Genomic DNA, 22138 nt, shown 5'->3' with positions numbered 1-22138 from the left:
TGAGAGTTGATTGGAAGCGACTATGCGGTAGCAGTATTAGGTTTGAACAGCAGCAGTTAACGTTAGTTTCGCAAAGTAGGCTCTGTTTGAATTTTTGGCGGGAAGGGACGGTTTGTTCCCGGTCTAGACATGGGTCTAGATTTGGGTCGGCATGACAAGGGTGGGGACGAGTTGGTGCAGTGCGAGGGGTGTGGGATGTGGTGTTACCTGGAGGAGACGGGTTTCGGGAGCCTGGAGGTGGCGGCGGAGGTGAGTTTCGAGTGTCGGCTTTGTGTGAAGCTTCAGCAGGTAACTGGGGAATGGGAGGGTAGAGTTCGGGAGATTGAGGCCCAGCTTAGGGCAGAAGGAGAGAAGCGGGTGGGTCTCGAGGCCCAGGTAGAGGAGCTGACTAGGCAGCTTAATCATGAGAGGGAGCAGCGGGTCGGCCTCGAGAAGCAGGCGGAAGAGCTGGGGGAAGTATGGAAGGCGGGTTTAGAGGAGCGTAAGAGGGAGTGTGACAGTAGGGTAGAGCGCCTGGAAGGGGTAATTCGAGCGAGTGAGAGTAGCGAGGGAAGAAAGGAGGAAGTGTCAGTTCTAGCGGGACGAACCACCAGTCTGCAGGCTGGGGTCCCTGGTGGTCGGGAGTCCGGCCTGTTGGCAGGCGGGCTCGACGACGCTGGAGAGCTGATTGAACCTCAGCTCAATGGCGCCTTCGAGCAGCAGGCGTCGGGCAGTCAGGTGACAGGAGATAAGTCGCAGGACAAAGGCGCGCAGGCACCAGGGGGATCTAGGGTACTGGTAGTGGGGAGCTCTAACGTAGCACGGGTTAGGAGGGGTGTACATAACAGGGTGAAGGGAGACCAGAGGGTAACCGTAGAGGTCCAGCCAGGGAAGTGTATGGTGGATGCTATGACCGCAGCACGTGAGGGGGTGTGGGATAACCGGGAGGGAAGGAACCTAGTAATAGTTCATGCGGGGCTTAATGATGTGCTGAAGGGTAGGAGCCAGAACCTCGGAAAGCAGCTAAACGTGGGAATACGTAAGCTGAGGGACGTGTCTGAGAATGTGCATGTGGTTGTGTGCACCATTCCAGAAGTTCGGGGGCAGTCCGGGTTAACGGAGAGGAGGGTTGTCGAAGCCAACGGAGTAATTAAGGGTATGAGTCGACAGCTTCGGTACGACGTAATGGAAGTAAACAGAGAGGTGTACGAGGCTGGCTCCCGCCCTTTTGCAGATGGCATTCACTACAGTGAGGCCACGGGTTACAGGGTGGGGGATAGGATGGGCCGCACGGTGACTGCTTTTTTGGGGGGACCGAGGGCCCTGGGAGCACTGAAGTAATTGAAAACCCAACGAAGTCAGGAGAGGCACCCAGGGTTAAAAAGAGGAGAAAACGTAAGAACAGGTATAAAAAAAACAGCACAATCAGGCATTGGATATATTAACATGCAGGGTGGTAGAAATAGGTTAAAATGGGAAGAGGTAGAGGAGCAACTAAGAAAGGAGGATTTAATGGCGTATGGGTTTGTGGAAACACATCTCAGAGACATGGAGCAGCCACCTTGCAACCCTGACTATGTGTGGGAAGAATGCAACAGAATGGAGGGAACGAGGAAGGGACGTGGAATTGGAGCATTTATTAAGAAGAATATGAACTTTCAAAGGATCAGAAAGGAGTGCGCCGAACATTTGTGGCTGAAAGGAAAAGTCGCTGGGGAATCAACAGTCCTTGGAGTGGTTTACTTATGGACAGGGACAGGTGCTAAAGAGGAAAACAGAAAAATGATTGATTGCATATCAAGAGACATTAGTGAACTAGGGGAAGGCTCCGAAATAATTATTATGGGAGACATGACAGCCCATATTGAGTGTCTGGATGGGTATACGGACTCAACTGGAAGCATATTACTAGAACTGGTGGAAAAACATGACTTAGTTTTATGTAATACCAGTCAGAAGTGTGACGGGCACATAACTTGGGAAACTGGCAATCTACATTCAACTATAGATTACGTACTCATGTCACACAAAATATATGGTAAGTTACAAGTAATGAAAATAGATGAAGAAGGTTCCAAAAGTCTTGGTAGTGATCACAAACGTATTAAGCTGAATTTTGCCAGAGAAGTAAATGCTGAAACTAGACAACATAATTCAAAGCAAACTTTCTGCAGCGACAAAGAGTTGGAAATTTGGAAATAGTTGTTGAAAGAATAGAGGCAGCAGTTTCAGGGCAACGGCATACAGATTGGACCTATGAGAGCCTAACTAGGCTTTTTGCTCTAGAACTAGACAAAGTTAAGAGTAAACGAAAGGGGAAGCAAGGACATAGACCAAAAAGCTGGTGGGACAAAGAAGTGAAGCAAGCGATACAAAAACGTCAGGAAGCCTCTAGAGAACACAGGTATTCCAAGCGTAGTGGGGAGTCCGAAACGGAAGTAAAAAGAAAATGGGACAATTTTATAACATGTCGCCGAGAGGCATCCAGTTTGATCAATGCGAAAATTCAGAGAAAGGGTGAGGAATGGATGAGTAATGTAAGTAAGAAAGATAGAAACGCTGCCAAGAAGTTTTGGGAGCACTTGAACTCACTCGGTGAAACAACGCAAGCTAGACAGAGGTTCATACTCTCGCATCAGGGAGATCAATTAGAGGGAGATGATGCGATACAATATATAGGAGCAGTGATGGAGGAGAAATTTCGGGAACGGTTACATGTGGAAGATAGGAGAACCGAAGGAAGTAGCAGTCCACTTTGTGACATCGCGGATTTTGGACAAAGAGAATGGGAAAAGGCGGAATGAAGAGTCCCTAGTGGCACGTCGACAGGCACAGATGGTATCCCTATCAAGCTGGTGAAGAATTTGGGTCCTAAATCTAAGGCAAAACTAAGGGAGGTAGTGAGTACCATGATAACAAAAGGAAATATTCCAGATGAATGGAGGCTTAGTAGGATGAGTATGATATATAAGGGAAAGGGAGATAAGTCTGATATTAGGAATTATCGTCCTATAACTGTGACACCGGTTATTTACAGGTTGGTAATGCAGATTATAAAGAACAGACTGGAGGAATGGGTAGATTGCGAGGGCATACTGGGTGAATTACAGAACGGGTTTTGAAAACAAAGAAGGTTGGAGGACAATTTATTTTCTCTAACACAGTGTATAGAAATAGCGCAAAAAGAAAACAGACAGCTCTGGCTGGCATTTCTGGATATCAAGGGTGCCTAGGACAATGTGAACCAAAGAAACCTGTGGGACATAATGGAGAACTTAAACCTAGATGAACGACTAACAGCACTATTAAGGAACATTTACAAAGATAACAAGGTGATTATAACATGGGAAGGAAAGGCGACAGGGAAAATAGAGGTAAGACGAGGCCTTAGGCAGGGGTGCCCGTTATCGCCTTTGCTGTTTATGTTGTATCTGAGAGGATTGGAGGATAGACTAGAGAAGAGTGGGCTTGGGTTCAACCTTTCTTACAGTAAGCTAGGCCAAAAAATTCAGCAATCCTTACCGGGATTGATGTATGCGGATGATATTGTACTAATGGCTAACAACAGGACAGAGTTGCAGGAATTAATGAGCATCTGTGGTAGGGAAGGAGAGGAATTAGGTTTAGAATTCAGTAGCGAAAAATCGGCAGTCATGATTTTTAACGAGGATGAAGTTGAGAGCCTGAAGATACAGAATATTACAGTTGAGAGAGCTAGTAAATACAAGTATCTAGGAGTATGGATATGTGATGGTGCAGAATATCTCAGAGACCATGAAAAGTATATAATAGGTAAGGGCAACAGAAATGCAGCTGTAATAAAAAATAGAGCACTTTGGAATTACAACAGGTATGAGGTGGTGAGAGAGATTTGGAAAGGGGTCATGGTGCCTGGCTTGACTTTTGGAAACGCAGTGCTATGCATGAAATCCGAAGTGCATGCGAGACTAGAAATAAAACAGCGCGGAGTAGGTAGACTGGCTTTGGGGGCACATTGCAAAACGCCAAACCAGGGAGTACAAGGAGACATGGGATGGGCATCATTTGAGAGCAGGGAAGCGGTGAGCAAGGTAGAATTTGAGGATAGGTTGAGGCAAATGGACGGGGAGCAATGGGCACGAAAGGTTTTCAGCTATTTATACATGAGGAGTGTAGACACAAAGTGGAGACAGCGCACTAGGAAATTAAGAGGAAAGTTTTTGGGCTATAGCGAAGATACGGAAGAGCAAGTCTCAGTTAAGAAGAAAGTTAAGGCCACAGAAAGAGATTGGTGGCTAGAGGGAATGCAGACAAAGACGGCTCTGGAAAGCTATAGATTAAACAAAAGAGTTATTGCCAAAGAAAGCATTTATGACAATTCTAGGGGAAGCTCATTGCTGTTTGAGGCAAGAACGGGTGTTTTGCGAACCAGAACATATAGAGTGAAGTACCAGGAAATTGATACAGTGTGCACTGCTTGTGGAGAGGAGGACGAGACGGCTGAGCACTTGATACTCTACTGTAAAGGGCTTCACCCTATGCCTACCGAAGACAACATAGATTTAATAAAGTCATTGGGTTTTAGAGACAGCGAAGGGAGAGTGGATTTCAAGACTGTAGAGATTACCAAGCAAAGATTAAGTGAATGGTGGCAGAAATCGAGAGAAAACTAGGTATTTTCTTATCCACTGATGGCAAGGGGGTTTCATAGCCTCACTTTCTTTGCACTGCGGAGTGAATATAGATTTCACATTTAAATATTCTAAGCTTAAATGGTAAAACAAAATGGCTAGGTGGCGTAAGCTACCGCCCGATCCAAAGGGCTCAGCCGTATTCATCCATCCATCCATCCATCCATGGCGGCGCCCTGGAATTGGCGCGGACACTGGTCTATAGACGGACTGGCTCACACACATTTGCGTTCGAGGTATGTTCGGGTGCACCGTGCTGGCTTAGGACCGCTTACGACGAGAACACGAAAAGGTATACACACTGGCGCCATCTAAGTTCTAAGCGATTGTCGTGGAACGTACATTACGATCCACGGACATCCATTTTTTTACCAACTTTTTACGCGTCGTGATTTTACCGTAGACTCAAAAAAATTTCGATAGTGTTATAAGTATAGGATCCTGCGTTTTCGGAGTTTACGGCTCGCGAAATTCGGAGAGTATAATTTTCGGAGTTTATTTTGTTTTTGCCGAAAATTCCGAGTTCATCGAAGTTTGTTTATGATAGATTCCCGATTATTTAATATTGCTATTGCTGTTGTTGTTGCTTTTTTTATATATTTGCATCAAGTACAACATGCAGGATACTGGAAGCTGGTCGAAAAAGCTGTCACAGGGCCAGCTTCACAAAGCCACAGGCCCCCTCATTGGCATCTTTGCAGTACAAACAAAAAATCAATATAACATACAACTAAAGCAAGGGTGCAGGCGAGCTGGTTCAATACTGACATGGTAACCCTGGAGTCGGGAAAAAAAAGGGACGTAGGACACAAAAGGTTTGACAGCAAAGAACCTACGTACGGCCAAGCGACGCAGACACGAAAGGTTTGACAACAAAGCACCTCAGAACGAGGACACATGTTAGAAGTATGTTAGACACATCTTAGACATGTTAGACACATGTTAGAAGTATGTCTGGTGATACTTCTTGTCGTCGTTCTGAGGTTCTTTGTTGTCAAACCTTTCGTGTCTGCGCCACTCGGCCGTACGTAGGTTTTTGTTGTCAAACCTTTTGTGTCTGCGTCGCTTGGTCGTAGGTTTAGTTAAGGACGTGACAGTGAAATAAAATTTTCGCTGTGTTTGGAGTTTTGTGTCTGTCCTACGTCCCTTCTTTTCCCCGGCTCCAGGATTACCATGTCAATACCATAAAGTTTACAGCATTAACAGAAAAAAAGCAAAAATAAAGATAATAAAGAGAAGCAACAATGGACAGAGTCAAGTTACGTCACAACCACGCAAGTGAACGATATCTAAAAAAATATTAACAAGCAAAAAAAAAAATAAAAACAAGATCGCGTACATGCACAACTCTCAAGGTTATATTAATATTACATAGGGCATTTTTTACATAAGAAATGTCGACTTGGGGCTGGAATAACAGCGCAATGCTTTAAACGTGATATCTAAAAGCTCGACATTTAATCTATTTAGTAATCTTGGTAGTTTGTTCTTCAACGTATCTTGCCCGTACATTGTTCTATGAGTGCTAACTTTCCAAGGCTCACATGGCGCGTTGTGTTGGCTGTAGTGCCCTAGGTTTCAAAATTCGATATAAAAATAAATATTCTACGAACAGTTCATAAGAAATCGCCCGAGTCCAACGATATTTTTTTATTTTTTTTTCAATTATAGATTGGGGCATTGCGCCCTTGCCATTGATAATACCAACTGTTCGGCGACAAAACTTATCAACAAGTGTTACTTTAATAAACGCCGATACTTTAAAATCACTAAAACCCTCGATGCAGACTCTGCAAAGCTGCTTTTTGTCTTATCTTATTCCGCGCCTAAGAATCCCAGCCTGAAAAGTAGGACAGTGACTTTTGTCGTGACCCAACATTACGATTACCCTTTGTCCTGAACAAAACTTGACGAAAGCCTAACGGTGATCAACATTTTGTCAATAGTCTGAGATTGGGAAGAAAGGTGAAGAGGTCTTTCCGCAAAACCACTGACCCTGCTTATCTGTAGAATAACGTGTTTTTTTTTTTTTTTTTTTCTTGTTTGTTTTTTCTTGTTGTTGTTTTTCGCCATCGTAACATCGGTCTTCGAATAAATCTGATCTGAGAATAATTTTTACCGGCGAGTGTTTTTCAGATTTTATCGGATTTATCCGAAAACATGGAACTCTGTAGTTATAAGCGACCATTTCTCACAGATAGTGAGTCTAGGGGGCTTTAGCAGACGTACGGTTCCGGTAACTCCCATAACGACACCAGATAACCCTCCGACACCTTTACGCATGCTTCGTTTGGGAGGTTTCAGAACGACCTACAAAAAAAATATTCATGGAATGACCACTAACCGTCCGGGCCGACTTTCGCAACAATGGCCTTGGCGAGGTTTCCTGTGTAGAAGTAGTCCGTGCCTTGTTTCGCAAGCTCTATCAAAATGGCGGCGAGTCCTTCTTGAAGAAGCTTTTCGCCTTCCTTAAACACCCGGTTGAATTCCTTCCGCCAGAAAACCTCCCTGAAACGAGCAAGTCAACGTGAAAGGGTCACCCTTTCTCGATGGCAGTACCGGCCTCAGGGGTGGGCGACCTGGGAAATCACGCAGGTCGCAGCGTCGCGTCAACCTAGTAATCTGTTTAGCTTTTTTTTTTTTTTGACACAGCTTTTTAGTATGTTGGGCCACTACTCTAATGTTTAGTAACAACGTGATGTCGTACCTATAATCGTTTTCACCTCAGGGGCCGTAGTAAAAAAAAAAAAAAAAAAAGGACGGCTCCTCGCGAAGGATTACTAAATTCGCTCTTTAAGTAGATAATTGGGATATATGGTAGGTGCTTTTTATATTAGACATATGTTACCTTATCAAGACATATACGTTTCGAACGCTAAAAGCCTCGCTTCTTCCCCTGACTACCAAATACTGTAAGATGTACTTTGCGCAGCGTAAAAAAATCAATGCGCAAAACATTTTTTTTACGTGAAAACGAATATAGCAGATATGGGTGCATAAAAAGGGAAAGGGGGGGAGGGGGACGCCACTGTTTGAGTTTGCCCAGGGCGGCCGCTTGGTGGTGAAAGACCGGCCCTGCTCAATGACATTGAGACAACACGACGAGGAACATAAGCTGCCCAATAGAAACTGGCATTGTATGTTCGGTTAATAATCGCAACATCTACCCAGATGGGGTGACGAACCTCCTGACGTAATGTCAACTCGACGCCGAAACAATTATTGTGCGTATAGAAAGTCGCGTCTGTAAATAAGATATTACGTAGAACTGCAGGGGGAAAAAAACACGCACTCCTTTTCTTTCCTTTTTATTTTTTTTTTACACCTTTAAACAAAATTTTAGCTAGTATTTTACTGTCTAAATGTCAACTATGTCGGGGCAACGCATCTTTTTTATTGTTCGAAAATACACCGAGAGTTTGTTTGAAACGAATGAAAGGATTAGTATCATGACTACACCTGATGCATCTTCCCAAACTATACTTAACCCACAAAAAAAACAAAAAAAAAACATTTTTTTACGTGAAAAAGAATATAGCAGATATGGGTGCATAAAAAGGGAAAGGGGGGGGGACGCCACTGTTTGAGTTTGCCCAGGGCGGCCGCTTGGTGGTGAAAGACCGGCCCTGCTCAATGACATTGAGACAACAGGACGAGGAACATAAGCTGCCCAATAGAAACTGGCATTGTATGTTCGGTTAATAATCGCAACATCTACCCAGATGACGTGACGAACCTCCTGACGTAATGTCAACTCGACGCCGAAACAATTATTGTGCGTATAGAAAGTCGCGTCTGTAAATCAGATATTACGTAGAACTGCAGGGGGAAAAAAACACGCACTCCTTTTCTTTCTTTTTTTTTTTTTTACACCTTTAAACGAAATTTTAGCTAGTATTTTACTGTCTAAATGTCAACTATGTCGGGGCAACGCATCTTTTTTATTGTTCGAAAATACACCGAGAGTTTGCTTGAAACGAATGAAAGGATTTGTATCATGACTACACCTGATGCATCTTCCCAAACTATACTTAACCCACAAAAAAAAAAAAAAAAAACATTTTTTTACGTGAAAAAGAATATAGCAGATATGGGTGCATAAAAAGAGAAAGGGGGGGGGACGCCACTGTTTGAGTTTGCCCAGGGCGGCCGCTTGGTGGTGAAAGACCGGCCCTGCTCAATGACAATGAGACAACAGGACGAGGAACATAAGCTGCCCAATAGAAACTGGCATTGTATGTTCTTTAATAATCGCAACATCTACCCAGATGACGTGACGAACCTCCTGACGTAATGTCAACTCGACGCCGAAACAATTATTGTGCGTATAGAAAGTCGCGTCTGTAAATCAGATATTACGTAGAACTGCAGGGGGAAAAAACACGCACTCCTTTTCTTTCCTTTTTATTTTTTTTTTTACCCCTTTAAACGAAATTTTAGCTAGTATTTTACTGTCTAAATGTCAACTATGTCGGGGCAACGCATCTTTTTTATTGTTCGAAAATACACCGAGAGTTTGCTTGAAACGAATGAAAGGATTTGTATCATGACTACACCTGATGCATCTTCCCAAACTATACTTAACCCACAAAAAAAAAAAAAAAACATTTTTTTACGTGGAAAAGAATATAGCAGGTATGGGTGCATAAAAAGAGAAAGGGGGGGGGACGCCACTGTTTGAGTTTGCCCAGGGCGGCCGCTTGGTGGTGAAAGACCGGCCCTGCTCAATGACAATGAGACAACAGGACGAGGAACATAAGCTGCCCAATAGAAACTGGCATTGTATGTTCTTTAATAATCGCAACATCTACCCAGATGACGTGACGAACCTCCTGACGTAATGTCAACTCGACGCCGAAACAATTATTGTGCGTATAGAAAGTCGCGTCTGTAAATCAGATATTACGTAGAACTGCAGGGGGGGAAAAACACGCACTCCTTTTCTTTCCTTTTTTTTTTTTTTACCCCTTTAAACGAAATTTTAGCTAGTATTTTACTGTCTAAATGTCAACTATGTCGGGGCAACGCATCTTTTTTATCGTTCGAAAATACACCGAGAGTTTGCTTGAAACGAATGAAAGGATTAGTATCATGACTACACCTGATGCATCTTCCCAAACTATACTTAACCCACAAAAAAAAAAAAAAAAAAAAAAAAACATTTTTTTTACGTGAAAACGAATATAGCAGATATGGGTGCATAAAAAGGGAAAGGGGGGGGGACGCCACTGTTTGAGTTTGCCCAGGGCGGCCGCTTGGTGGTGAAAGACCGGCCCTGCTCAATGACAATGAGACAACAGGACGAGGAACATAAGCTGCCCAATAGAAACTGGCATTGTATGTTCTTTAATAATCGCAACATCTACCCAGATGACGTGACGAACCTCCTGACGTAATGTCAACTCGACGCCGAAACAATTATTGTGCGTATAGAAAGTCGCGTCTGTAAATCAGATATTACGTAGAACTGCAGGGGGGGAAAAACACGCACTCCTTTTCTTTCCTTTTTTTTTTTTTTTACCCCTTTAAACGAAATTTTAGCTAGTATTTTACTGTCTAAATGTCAACTATGTCGGGGCAACGCATCTTTTTTATCGTTCGAAAATACACCGAGAGTTTGCTTGAAACGAATGAAAGGATTAGTATCATGACTACACCTGATGCATCTTCCCAAACTATACTTAACCCACAAAAAAAAAAAAAAAAAAAAAAAACATTTTTTTTACGTGAAAACGAATATAGCAGATATGGGTGCATAAAAAGGGAAAGGGGGGGGGACGCCACTGTTTGAGTTTGCCCAGGGCGGCCGCTTGGTGGTGAAAGACCGGCCCTGCTCAATGACAATGAGACAACAGGACGAGGAACATAAGCTGCCCAATAGAAACTGGCATTGTATGTTCTTTAATAATCGCAACATCTACCCAGATGACGTGACGAACCTCCTGACGTAATGTCAACTCGACGCCGAAACAATTATTGTGCGTATAGAAAGTCGCGTCTGTAAATCAGATATTACGTAGAACTGCAGGGGGGGAAAAACACGCACTCCTTTTCTTTCCTTTTTTTTTTTTTTACCCCTTTAAACGAAATTTTAGCTAGTATTTTACTGTCTAAATGTCAACTATGTCGGGGCAACGCATCTTTTTTATCGTTCGAAAATACACCGAGAGTTTGCTTGAAACGAATGAAAGGATTAGTATCATGACTACACCTGATGCATCTTCCCAAACTATACTTAACCCACAAAAAAAAAAAAAAAAAAAAAAAAACATTTTTTTTACGTGAAAACGAATATAGCAGATATGGGTGCATAAAAAGGGAAAGGGGGGGGGACGCCACTGTTTGAGTTTGCCCAGGGCGGCCGCTTGGTGGTGAAAGACCGGCCCTGCTCAATGACAATGAGACAACAGGACGAGGAACATAAGCTGCCCAATAGAAACTGGCATTGTATGTTCGGTTAATAATCGCAACATCTACCCAGATGACGTGACGAACCTCCTGACGTAATGTCAACTCGACGCCGAAACAATTATTGTGCGTATAGAAAGTCGCGTCTGTAAATCAGATATTACGTAGAACTGCAGGGGGAAAAAACACGCACTCCTTTTCTTTCCTTTTTATTTTTTTTTTTACCCCTTTAAACGAAATTTTAGCTAGTATTTTACTGTCTAAATGTCAACTATGTCGGGGCAACGCATCTTTTTTATTGTTCGAAAATACACCGAGAGTTTGCTTGAAACGAATGAAAGGATTTGTATCATGACTACACCTGATGCATCTTCCCAAACTATACTTAACCCACAAAAAAAAAAAAAAAACATTTTTTTACGTGGAAAAGAATATAGCAGGTATGGGTGCATAAAAAGAGAAAGGGGGGGGGACGCCACTGTTTGAGTTTGCCCAGGGCGGCCGCTTGGTGGTGAAAGACCGGCCCTGCTCAATGACAATGAGACAACAGGACGAGGAACATAAGCTGCCCAATAGAAACTGGCATTGTATGTTCTTTAATAATCGCAACATCTACCCAGATGACGTGACGAACCTCCTGACGTAATGTCAACTCGACGCCGAAACAATTATTGTGCGTATAGAAAGTCGCGTCTGTAAATCAGATATTACGTAGAACTGCAGGGGGGGAAAAACACGCACTCCTTTTCTTTCCTTTTTTTTTTTTTTACCCCTTTAAACGAAATTTTAGCTAGTATTTTACTGTCTAAATGTCAACTATGTCGGGGCAACGCATCTTTTTTATCGTTCGAAAATACACCGAGAGTTTGCTTGAAACGAATGAAAGGATTAGTATCATGACTACACCTGATGCATCTTCCCAAACTATACTTAACCCACAAAAAAAAAAAAAAAAAAAAAAAAACATTTTTTTTACGTGAAAACGAATATAGCAGATATGGGTGCATAAAAAGGGAAAGGGGGGGGGACGCCACTGTTTGAGTTTGCCCAGGGCGGCCGCTTGGTGGTGAAAGACCGGCCCTGCTCAATGACAATGAGACAACAGGACGAGGAACATAAGCTGCCCAATAGAAACTGGCATTGTATGTTCGGTTAATAATCGCAACATCTACCCAGATGACGTGACGAACCTCCTGACGTAATGTCAACTCGACGCCGAAACAATTATTGTGCGTATAGAAAGTCGCGTCTGTAAATCAGATATTACGTAGAACTGCAGGGGGAAAAAACACGCACTCCTTTTCTTTCCTTTTTATTTTTTTTTTTTTTACACCTTTAAACGAAATTTTAGCTAGTATTTTACTGTCTAAATGTCAACTATGTCGGGGCAACGCATCTTTTTTATTGTTCGAAAATACACCGAGAGTTTGTTTGAAACGAATGAAAGGATTAGTATCATGACTACACCTGATGCATCTTCCCAAACTATACTTAACCCACAAAAAAAAAAACAAAAAAAAAACATTTTTTTACGTGAAAAAGAATATAGCAGGTATGGGTGCATAAAAAGGGAAAGGGGGGGGGGGGACGCCACTGTTTGAGTTTGCCCAGGGCGGCCGCTTGGTGGTGAAAGCCCGGCCCTGCTCAATGACAATGAGACAACAGGACGAGGAACATAAGCTGCCCAATAGAAACTGGCATTGTATGTTCGGTTAATAATCGCAACATCTACCCAGATGACGTGACGAACCTCCTGACGTAATGTCAACTCGACGCCGAAACAATTATTGTGCGTATAGAAAGTCGCGTCTGTAAATCAGATATTACGTAGAACTGCAGGGGGAAAAAACACGCACTCCTTTTCTTTCCTTTTTATTTTTTTTTTTTTTACACCTTTAAACGAAATTTTAGCTAGTATTTTACTGTCTAAATGTCAACTATGTCGGGGCAACGCATCTTTTTTATTGTTCGAAAATACACCGAGAGTTTGTTTGAAACGAATGAAAGGATTAGTATCATGACTACACCTGATGCATCTTCCCAAACTATACTTAACCCACAAAAAAAAAAACAAAAAAAAAACATTTTTTTACGTGAAAAAGAATATAGCAGGTATGGGTGCATAAAAAGGGAAAGGGGGGGGGGGGACGCCACTGTTTGAGTTTGCCCAGGGCGGCCGCTTGGTGGTGAAAGCCCGGCCCTGCTCAATGACAATGAGACAACAGGACGAGGAACATAAGCTGCCCAATAGAAACTGGCATTGTATGTTCGGTTAATAATCGCAACATCTACCCAGATGACGTGACGAACCTCCTGACGTAATGTCAACTCGACGCCGAAACAATTATTGTGCGTATAGAAAGTCGCGTCTGTAAATCAGATATTACGTAGAACTGCAGGGGGAAAAAACACGCACTCCTTTTCTTTCCTTTTTATTTTTTTTTTTTTTACACCTTTAAACGAAATTTTAGCTAGTATTTTACTGTCTAAATGTCAACTATGTCGGGGCAACGCATCTTTTTTATTGTTCGAAAATACACCGAGAGTTTGTTTGAAACGAATGAAAGGATTAGTATCATGACTACACCTGATGCATCTTCCCAAACTATACTTAACCCACAAAAAAAAAAACAAAAAAAAAACATTTTTTTACGTGAAAAAGAATATAGCAGGTATGGGTGCATAAAAAGAGAAAGGGGGGGGGACGCCACTGTTTGAGTTTGCCCAGGGCGGCCGCTTGGTGGTGAAAGACCGGCCCTGCTCAATGACAATGAGACAACAGGACGAGGAACATAAGCTGCCCAATAGAAACTGGCATTGTATGTTCGGTTAATAATCGCAACATCTACCCAGATGACGTGACGAACCTCCTGACGTAATGTCAACTCGACGCCGAAACAATTATTGTGCGTATAGAAAGTCGCGTCTGTAAATCAGATATTACGTAGAACTGCAGGGGGAAAAAACACGCACTCCTTTTCTTTCCTTTTTATTTTTTTTTTTTTTACACCTTTAAACGAAATTTTAGCTAGTATTTTACTGTCTAAATGTCAACTATGTCGGGGCAACGCATCTTTTTTATTGTTCGAAAATACACCGAGAGTTTGTTTGAAACGAATGAAAGGATTAGTATCATGACTACACCTGATGCATCTTCCCAAACTATACTTAACCCACAAAAAAAAAAACAAAAAAAAAACATTTTTTTACGTGAAAAAGAATATAGCAGGTATGGGTGCATAAAAAGAGAAAGGGGGGGGGACGCCACTGTTTGAGTTTGCCCAGGGCGGCCGCTTGGTGGTGAAAGACCGGCCCTGCTCAATGACAATGAGACAACAGGACGAGGAACATAAGCTGCCCAATAGAAACTGGCATTGTATGTTCGGTTAATAATCGCAACATCTACCCAGATGACGTGACGAACCTCCTGACGTAATGTCAACTCGACGCCGAAACAATTATTGTGCGTATAGAAAGTCGCGTCTGTAAATCAGATATTACGTAGAACTGCAGGGGGAAAAAACACGCACTCCTTTTCTTTCCTTTTTATTTTTTTTTTTTTTACACCTTTAAACGAAATTTTAGCTAGTATTTTACTGTCTAAATGTCAACTATGTCGGGGCAACGCATCTTTTTTATTGTTCGAAAATACACCGAGAGTTTGCTTGAAACGAATGAAAGGATTAGTATCATGACTACACCTGATGCATCTTCCCAAACTATACTTAACCCACAAAAAAAAAAACAAAAAAAAAACATTTTTTTACGTGAAAAAGAATATAGCAGGTATGGGTGCATAAAAAGGGAAAGGGGGGGGGGGGACGCCACTGTTTGAGTTTGCCCAGGGCGGCCGCTTGGTGGTGAAAGCCCGGCCCTGCTCAATGACAATGAGACAACAGGACGAGGAACATAAGCTGCCCTATAGAAACTGGCATTGTATGTTCGGTTAATAATCGCAACATCTACCCAGATGACGTGACGAACCTCCTGACGTAATGTCAACTCGACGCCGAAACAATTATTGTGCGTATAGAAAGTCGCGTCTGTAAATCAGATATTACGTAGAACTGCAGGGGGAAAAAACACGCACTCCTTTTCTTTCCTTTTTTTTTTTTTTTTACACCTTTAAACGAAATTTTAGCTAGTATTTTACTGTCTAAATGTCAACTATGTCGGGGCAACGCACCTTTTTTATTGTTCGAAAATACACCGAGAGTTTGTTTGAAACGAATGAAAGGATTAGTATCATGACTACACCTGATGCATCTTCCCAAGCTATACTTAACCCACAAAAAAAAAAAAAAAAAAAAAAAACATTTTTTTTACGTGAAAAAGAATATAGCAGGTATGGGTGCATAAAAAGGGAAGGGGGGGGGGGGGACGCCACTGTTTGAGTTTGCCCAGGGCGGCCGCTTGATGGTGAAAGCCCGGCCCTGCTCAATGACAATGAGACAACAGGACGAGGAACATAAGCTGCCCTATAGAAACTGGCATTGTATGTTCGGTTAATAATCGCAACATCTACCCAGATGACGTGACGAACCTCCTGACGTAATGTCAACTCGACGCCGAAACAATTATTGTGCGTATAGAAAGTCGCGTCTGTAAATCAGATATTACGTAGAACTGCAGGGGGAAAAAACACGCACTCCTTTTCTTTCCTTTTTATTTTTTTTTTTTTACACCTTTAAACGAAATTTTAGCTAGTATTTTACTGTCTAAATGTCAACTATGTCGGGGCAACGCACCTTTTTTATTGTTCGAAAATACACCGAGAGTTTGTTTGAAACGAATGAAAGGATTAGTATCATGACTACACCTGATGCATCTTCCCAAACTATACTTAACCCACAAAAAAAAAAAAAAAAAAAAAAACATTTTTTTTACGTGAAAAAGAATATAGCAGGTATGGGTGCATAAAAAGGGAAAGGGGGGGGGGGACGCCACTGTTTGAGTTTGCCCAGGGCGGCCGCTTGATGGTGAAAGCCCGGCCCTGCTCAATGACAATGAGACAACAGGACGAGGAACATAAGCTGCCCTATAGAAACTGGCATTGTATGTTCGGTTAATAATCGCAACATCTACCCAGATGACGTGACGAACCTCCTGACGTAATGTCAACTCGACGCCGAAACAATTATTGTGCGTATAGAAAGTCGCGTCTGTAAATCAGATATTACGTAGAACTGCAGGGGGAAAAAACACGCACTCCTTTTCTTTCCTTTTTTTTTTTTTTTTACACCTTTAAACGAAATTTTAGCTAGTATTTTACTGTCTAAATGTCAACTATGTCGGGGCAACGCACCTTTTTTATTGTTCGAAAATACACCGAGAGTTTGTTTGAAACGAATGAAAGGATTAGTATCATGACTACACCTGATGCATCTTCCCAAGCTATACTTAACCCACAAAAAAAAAAAAAAAAAAAAAAAACATTTTTTTTACGTGAAAAAGAATATAGCAGGTATGGGTGCATAAAAAGGGAAAGGGGGGGGGGGGACGCCACTGTTTGAGTTTGCCCAGGGCGGCCGCTTGATGGTGAAAGACCGGTCCTGCTCAATGACATTGAGACAACAGGACGAGGAACATAAGCTGCCCTATAGAAACTGGCATTGTATGTTCGGTTAATAATCGCAACATCTACCCAGATGACGTGACGAACCTCCTGACGTAATGTCAACTCGACGCCGAAACAATTATTGTGCGTATAGAAAGTCGCGTCTGTAAATCAGATATTACGTAGAACTGCAGGGGGAAAAAACACGCACTCCTTTTCTTTCCTTTTTATTTTTTTTTTTTTACACCTTTAAACGAAATTTTAGCTAGTATTTTACTGTCTAAATGTCAACTATGTCGGGGCAACGCACCTTTTTTATTGTTCGAAAATACACCGAGAGTTTGTTTGAAACGAATGAAAGGATTAGTATCATGACTACACCTGATGCATCTTCCCAAACTATACTTAACCCACAAAAAAAAAAAAAAAAAAAAAACATTTTTTTTACGTGAAAAAGAATATAGCAGGTATGGGTGCATAAAAAGGGAAAGGGGGGGGGGGACGCCACTGTTTGAGTTTGCCCAGGGCGGCCGCTTGATGGTGAAAGCCCGGCCCTGCTCAATGACAATGAGACAACAGGACGAGGAACATAAGCTGCCCTATAGAAACTGGCATTGTATGTTCGGTTAATAATCGCAACATCTACCCAGATGACGTGACGAACCTCCTGACGTAATGTCAACTCGACGCCGAAACAATTATTGTGCGTATAGAAAGTCGCGTCTGTAAATCAGATATTACGTAGAACTGCAGGGGGAAAAAACACGCACTCCTTTTCTTTCCTTTTTTTTTTTTTTTTACACCTTTAAACGAAATTTTAGCTAGTATTTTACTGTCTAAATGTCAACTATGTCGGGGCAACGCACCTTTTTTATTGTTCGAAAATACACCGAGAGTTTGTTTGAAACGAATGAAAGGATTAGTATCATGACTACACCTGATGCATCTTCCCAAGCTATACTTAACCCACAAAAAAAAAAAAAAAAAAAAAAACATTTTTTTTACGTGAAAAAGAATATAGCAGGTATGGGTGCATAAAAAGGGAAGGGGGGGGGGGGGACGCCACTGTTTGAGTTTGCCCAGGGCGGCCGCTTGATGGTGAAAGACCGGTCCTGCTCAATGACATTGAGACAACAGGACGAGGAACATAAGCTGCCCTATAGAAACTGGCATTGTATGTTCGGTTAATAATCGCAACATCTACCCAGATGACGTGACGAACCTCCTGACGTAATGTCAACTCGACGCCGAAACAATTATTGTGCGTATAGAAAGTCGCGTCTGTAAATCAGATATTACGTAGAACTGCAGGGGGAAAAAACACGCACTCCTTTTCTTTCCTTTTTATTTTTTTTTTTTTACACCTTTAAACGAAATTTTAGCTAGTATTTTACTGTCTAAATGTCAACTATGTCGGGGCAACGCACCTTTTTTATTGTTCGAAAATACACCGAGAGTTTGTTTGAAACGAATGAAAGGATTAGTATCATGACTACACCTGATGCATCTTCCCAAGCTATACTTAACCCACAAAAAAAAAAAAAAAAAAAAAAAACATTTTTTTTACGTGAAAAAGAATATAGCAGGTATGGGTGCATAAAAAGGGAAGGGGGGGGGGGGGACGCCACTGTTTGAGTTTGCCCAGGGCGGCCGCTTGATGGTGAAAGACCGGTCCTGCTCAATGACATTGAGACAACAGGACGAGGAACATAAGCTGCCCTATAGAAACTGGCATTGTATGTTCGGTTAATAATCGCAACATCTACCCAGATGACGTGACGAACCTCCTGACGTAATGTCAACTCGACGCCGAAACAATTATTGTGCGTATAGAAAGTCGCGTCTGTAAATCAGATATTACGTAGAACTGCAGGGGGAAAAAACACGCACTCCTTTTCTTTCCTTTTTATTTTTTTTTTTTTACACCTTTAAACGAAATTTTAGCTAGTATTTTACTGTCTAAATGTCAACTATGTCGGGGCAACGCACCTTTTTTATTGTTCGAAAATACACCGAGAGTTTGTTTGAAACGAATGAAAGGATTAGTATCATGACTACACCTGATGCATCTTCCCAAGCTATACTTAACCCACAAAAAAAAAAAAAAAAAAAAAAACATTTTTTTTACGTGAAAAAGAATATAGCAGGTATGGGTGCATAAAAAGGGAAGGGGGGGGGGGGGGACGCCACTGTTTGAGTTTGCCCAGGGCGGCCGCTTGATGGTGAAAGACCGGTCCTGCTCAATGACATTGAGACAACAGGACGAGGAACATAAGCTGCCCTATAGAAACTGGCATTGTATGTTCGGTTAATAATCGCAACATCTACCCAGATGACGTGACGAACCTCCTGACGTAATGTCAACTCGACGCCGAAACAATTATTGTGCGTATAGAAAGTCGCGTCTGTAAATCAGATATTACGTAGAACTGCAGGGGGAAAAAACACGCACTCCTTTTCTTTCCTTTTTATTTTTTTTTTTTTACACCTTTAAACGAAATTTTAGCTAGTATTTTACTGTCTAAATGTCAACTATGTCGGGGCAACGCATCTTTTTTATTGTTCGAAAATACACCGAGAGTTTGTTTGAAACGAATGAAAGGATTAGTATCATGACTACACCTGATGCATCTTCCCAAACTATACTTAACCCACAAAAAAAAACAAAAAAAAAAACATTTTTTTTACGTGAAAAAGAATATAGCAGATATGGGTGCATAAAAAGGGAAAGGGGGGGGGGGGGGGGGACGCCACTGTTTGAGTTTGCCCAGGGCGGCCGCTTGGTGGTGAAAGACCGGCCCTGCTCAATGACATTGAGACAACAGGACGAGGAACATAAGCTGCCCAATAGAAACTGGCATTGTATGTTCGGTTAATAATCGCAACATCTACCCAGATGACGTGACGAACCTCCTGACGTAATGTCAACTCGACGCCGAAACAATTATTGTGCGTATAGAAAGTCGCGTCTGTAAATAAGATATTACGTAGAACTGCAGGGGGGAAAAAACACGCACTCCTTTTCTTTCCTTTTTTTTTTTTTTTTTACACCTTTAAACGAAATTTTAGCTAGTATTTTACTGTCTAAATGTCAACTATGTCGGGGCAACGCATCTTTTTTATTGTTCGAAAATACACCGAGAGTTTGTTTGAAACGAATGAAAGGATTAGTATCATGACTACACCTGATGCATCTTCCCAAACTATACTTAACCCACAAAAAAAAAAAAAAAAAAAAAAAAACATTTTTTTTACGTGAAAAAGAATATAGCAGATATGGGTGCATAAAAAGGGAAAGGGGGGGGGGACGCCACTGTTTGAGTTTGCCCAGGGCGGCCGCTTGGTGGCGAAAGACCGGCCCTGCTCAATGACATTGAGACAACACGACGAGGAACATAAGCTGCCCAATAGAAACTGGCATTGCATGTTCGGTTAATAATCGCAACATCTACCCAGATGACGTGACGAACCTCCTGACGTAATGTCAACTCGACGCCGAAACAATTATTGTGCGTATAGAAAGTCGCGTCTGTAAATAAGATATTACGTAGAACTGCAGGGGGAAAAAAACACGCACTCCTTTTCTTTCCTTTTTCTTTTTTTTACACCTTTAAACGAAATTTTAGCTAGTATTTTACTGTCTAAATGTCAACTATGTCGGGGCAACGCATCTTTTTTATTGTTCGAAAATACACCGAGAGTTTGTTTGAAACGAATGAAAGGATTAGTATCATGACTACACCACCAGTATAAAAGGCTCTGGACTACACCTGATGCATCTTCCCAAGCTATACTTAACCCACAAAAAAAAACAAAAAAACAGCGTTGCACTGCGGAATTACGGCGCCGAGCTCTGGATCGCGCGTAGCCTGTCAAACTTGGTCGAACCGGATTTCCATTATCTCCCGGAGAGGTGTCGACTCCAAGCGCAGCTCATCTAGTAGCTCTAGGTGTTGTCATGCCTCAGAGAGGCTTGAAGACAGCGACCGCATCCTCAGATCAAGCTCTTACCTATGGTCTGCTAAGAACGGCGATCGTGATGGTGTGGAATGCACGTTGCAGAAGCACTGTGGATTTCTTCACCAAGCTTCGCGATTTCGTTCAAGCCCCAGTTGTCTCTACATTTGCGCTGTATAGTTCCGTGAGTGGCGCTGGGGCGGGAGGCATTCGACGTCATCATAACTACATCGGCCTCCCAACTACCAGGTGGTATTGAGAAATCGTTTTATTCATTTTAAACTTAGTTTTTTGTGCGTTTACGAGCGGAAGACTAGTGTTTCTAAGGTACTGAAACAACGTACACTGTAAAAAATGACCGTGAAATAAACAGTCACCTGACCGTGAACGTCACGGGGCGCCCACCGTAAAAAAAAAACACGGTATGTGTTTTTTTTTTACGGTGGGAGGGCCTTGCGGACGGCGAAAACGATCTACGAAAAGTCACTTTTCGTAGATCGTTTTCGCCGTCCCGCAAGGCCCTCCGCAATCCGCTACGATAGCGGGAACTCCACAGTCAAGGCTATCGGCGCGCAGGCGCAGAGTTTTCGTAGACCGCGCTGCCCCCTCCGCTAAGCGTTCCGCAACGAAGAAGTCGCTACTGCGCCTGCGCGCCGATAGCGGGGCAGCGCGGTCTACGAAAACTCCCTGAGTTTTCGTAGACCGCGCTGCCCCCTCCGCTAAGCGTTCCGCAACGAAGAAGTCGCTACTGCGCCTGCGCGCCGATAGCCTCGACTGTGGAGCTCCCGCTATTGTAGCGCGTTGCGGAGGGCCTTGCGGGACGCCGAAAACGATCTACGAAAACGATCTACGGCGACGGGAGGAAAGAAGTGGAACGAGAGAAGGCACGGCGACGGAAGGAAAGAAGCGGACGCCCCAAGCGAGGCGCGCTACACACTCCGCACCACGCTCCAGACACACGCACGGCACGCACGTGATGTGTTGGGGGCCTTCTGCGCCTGCGTCCCTGCGTCGTCGGGCTGCTCTCCAGTTCGCGGCTCGCGCCTTGACTGCCTTGACCCTCGCCCACAGCCCTCGCCATCGCGCTGCCTTGCTTTCGCACCTTCGCCACCTTCGCCGCCTTGTCTGCTTTCGCGCCGTTAGCGCCGTTCCCCCCGTCGGGTCGCCATCTTTTGTTTCCCGAAGGAAGAAAACAAAGCGAGGAAAGTTAGCGGTAGGGAGCACGACCGTGGCTACCAAGACGGCTGACGGCGCAGTACCCGAGGCATTTGGCGGGCCCGATAGTAAACGAACATAACGTGAGTATCATTTTGAATATGAATGTGGCAAGCTCGATCTGATTCTGAGAAAATTAATGGCCGTTGCCGGCAAGATCGAGAATGAGCCGACACCGACAAACCGGCAGCACGTGCGTTGACGGAGTGCATCGCTGGCCGGCTGTCGATCGTCGTTCGCGCTCCTTTTCGGGAAGGGAGCACAAGCGATTGAGAGCCAGCCAAAGATAGCTTCAGATTAATACTGCACATTCTCGCGATTTGTCGGTCTTAGCTCTTTTCTCGCTTTAGTG

The 22138-nt window shown here is 43.1% G+C and overlaps 1 protein-coding gene across 1 annotated transcript in view; it reads right to left on the bottom strand.

Annotated features, from left to right (window-relative positions):
• Positions 1 to 22138, bottom strand: part of LOC121834814 (glutathione hydrolase 1 proenzyme-like) — a 40408-nt gene that overhangs the window by 5646 nt on the left and 12624 nt on the right. The window contains exon 5 of the mRNA XM_042288627.1: positions 6994 to 7157. Coding sequence (XP_042144561.1) covers positions 6994 to 7157 — 164 coding nt within the window. The remainder of the gene's footprint in view (positions 1 to 6993; positions 7158 to 22138) is intronic.

The sequence above is a fragment of the Ixodes scapularis genome, unplaced genomic scaffold (genome assembly GCF_016920785.2).
Source record: "Ixodes scapularis isolate PalLabHiFi unplaced genomic scaffold, ASM1692078v2 PGA_scaffold10__122_contigs__length_95168666, whole genome shotgun sequence".
Taxonomy (NCBI): domain Eukaryota; kingdom Metazoa; phylum Arthropoda; class Arachnida; order Ixodida; family Ixodidae; genus Ixodes; species Ixodes scapularis.
This window is presented reverse-complemented; position numbering and strand designations above follow the sequence as displayed.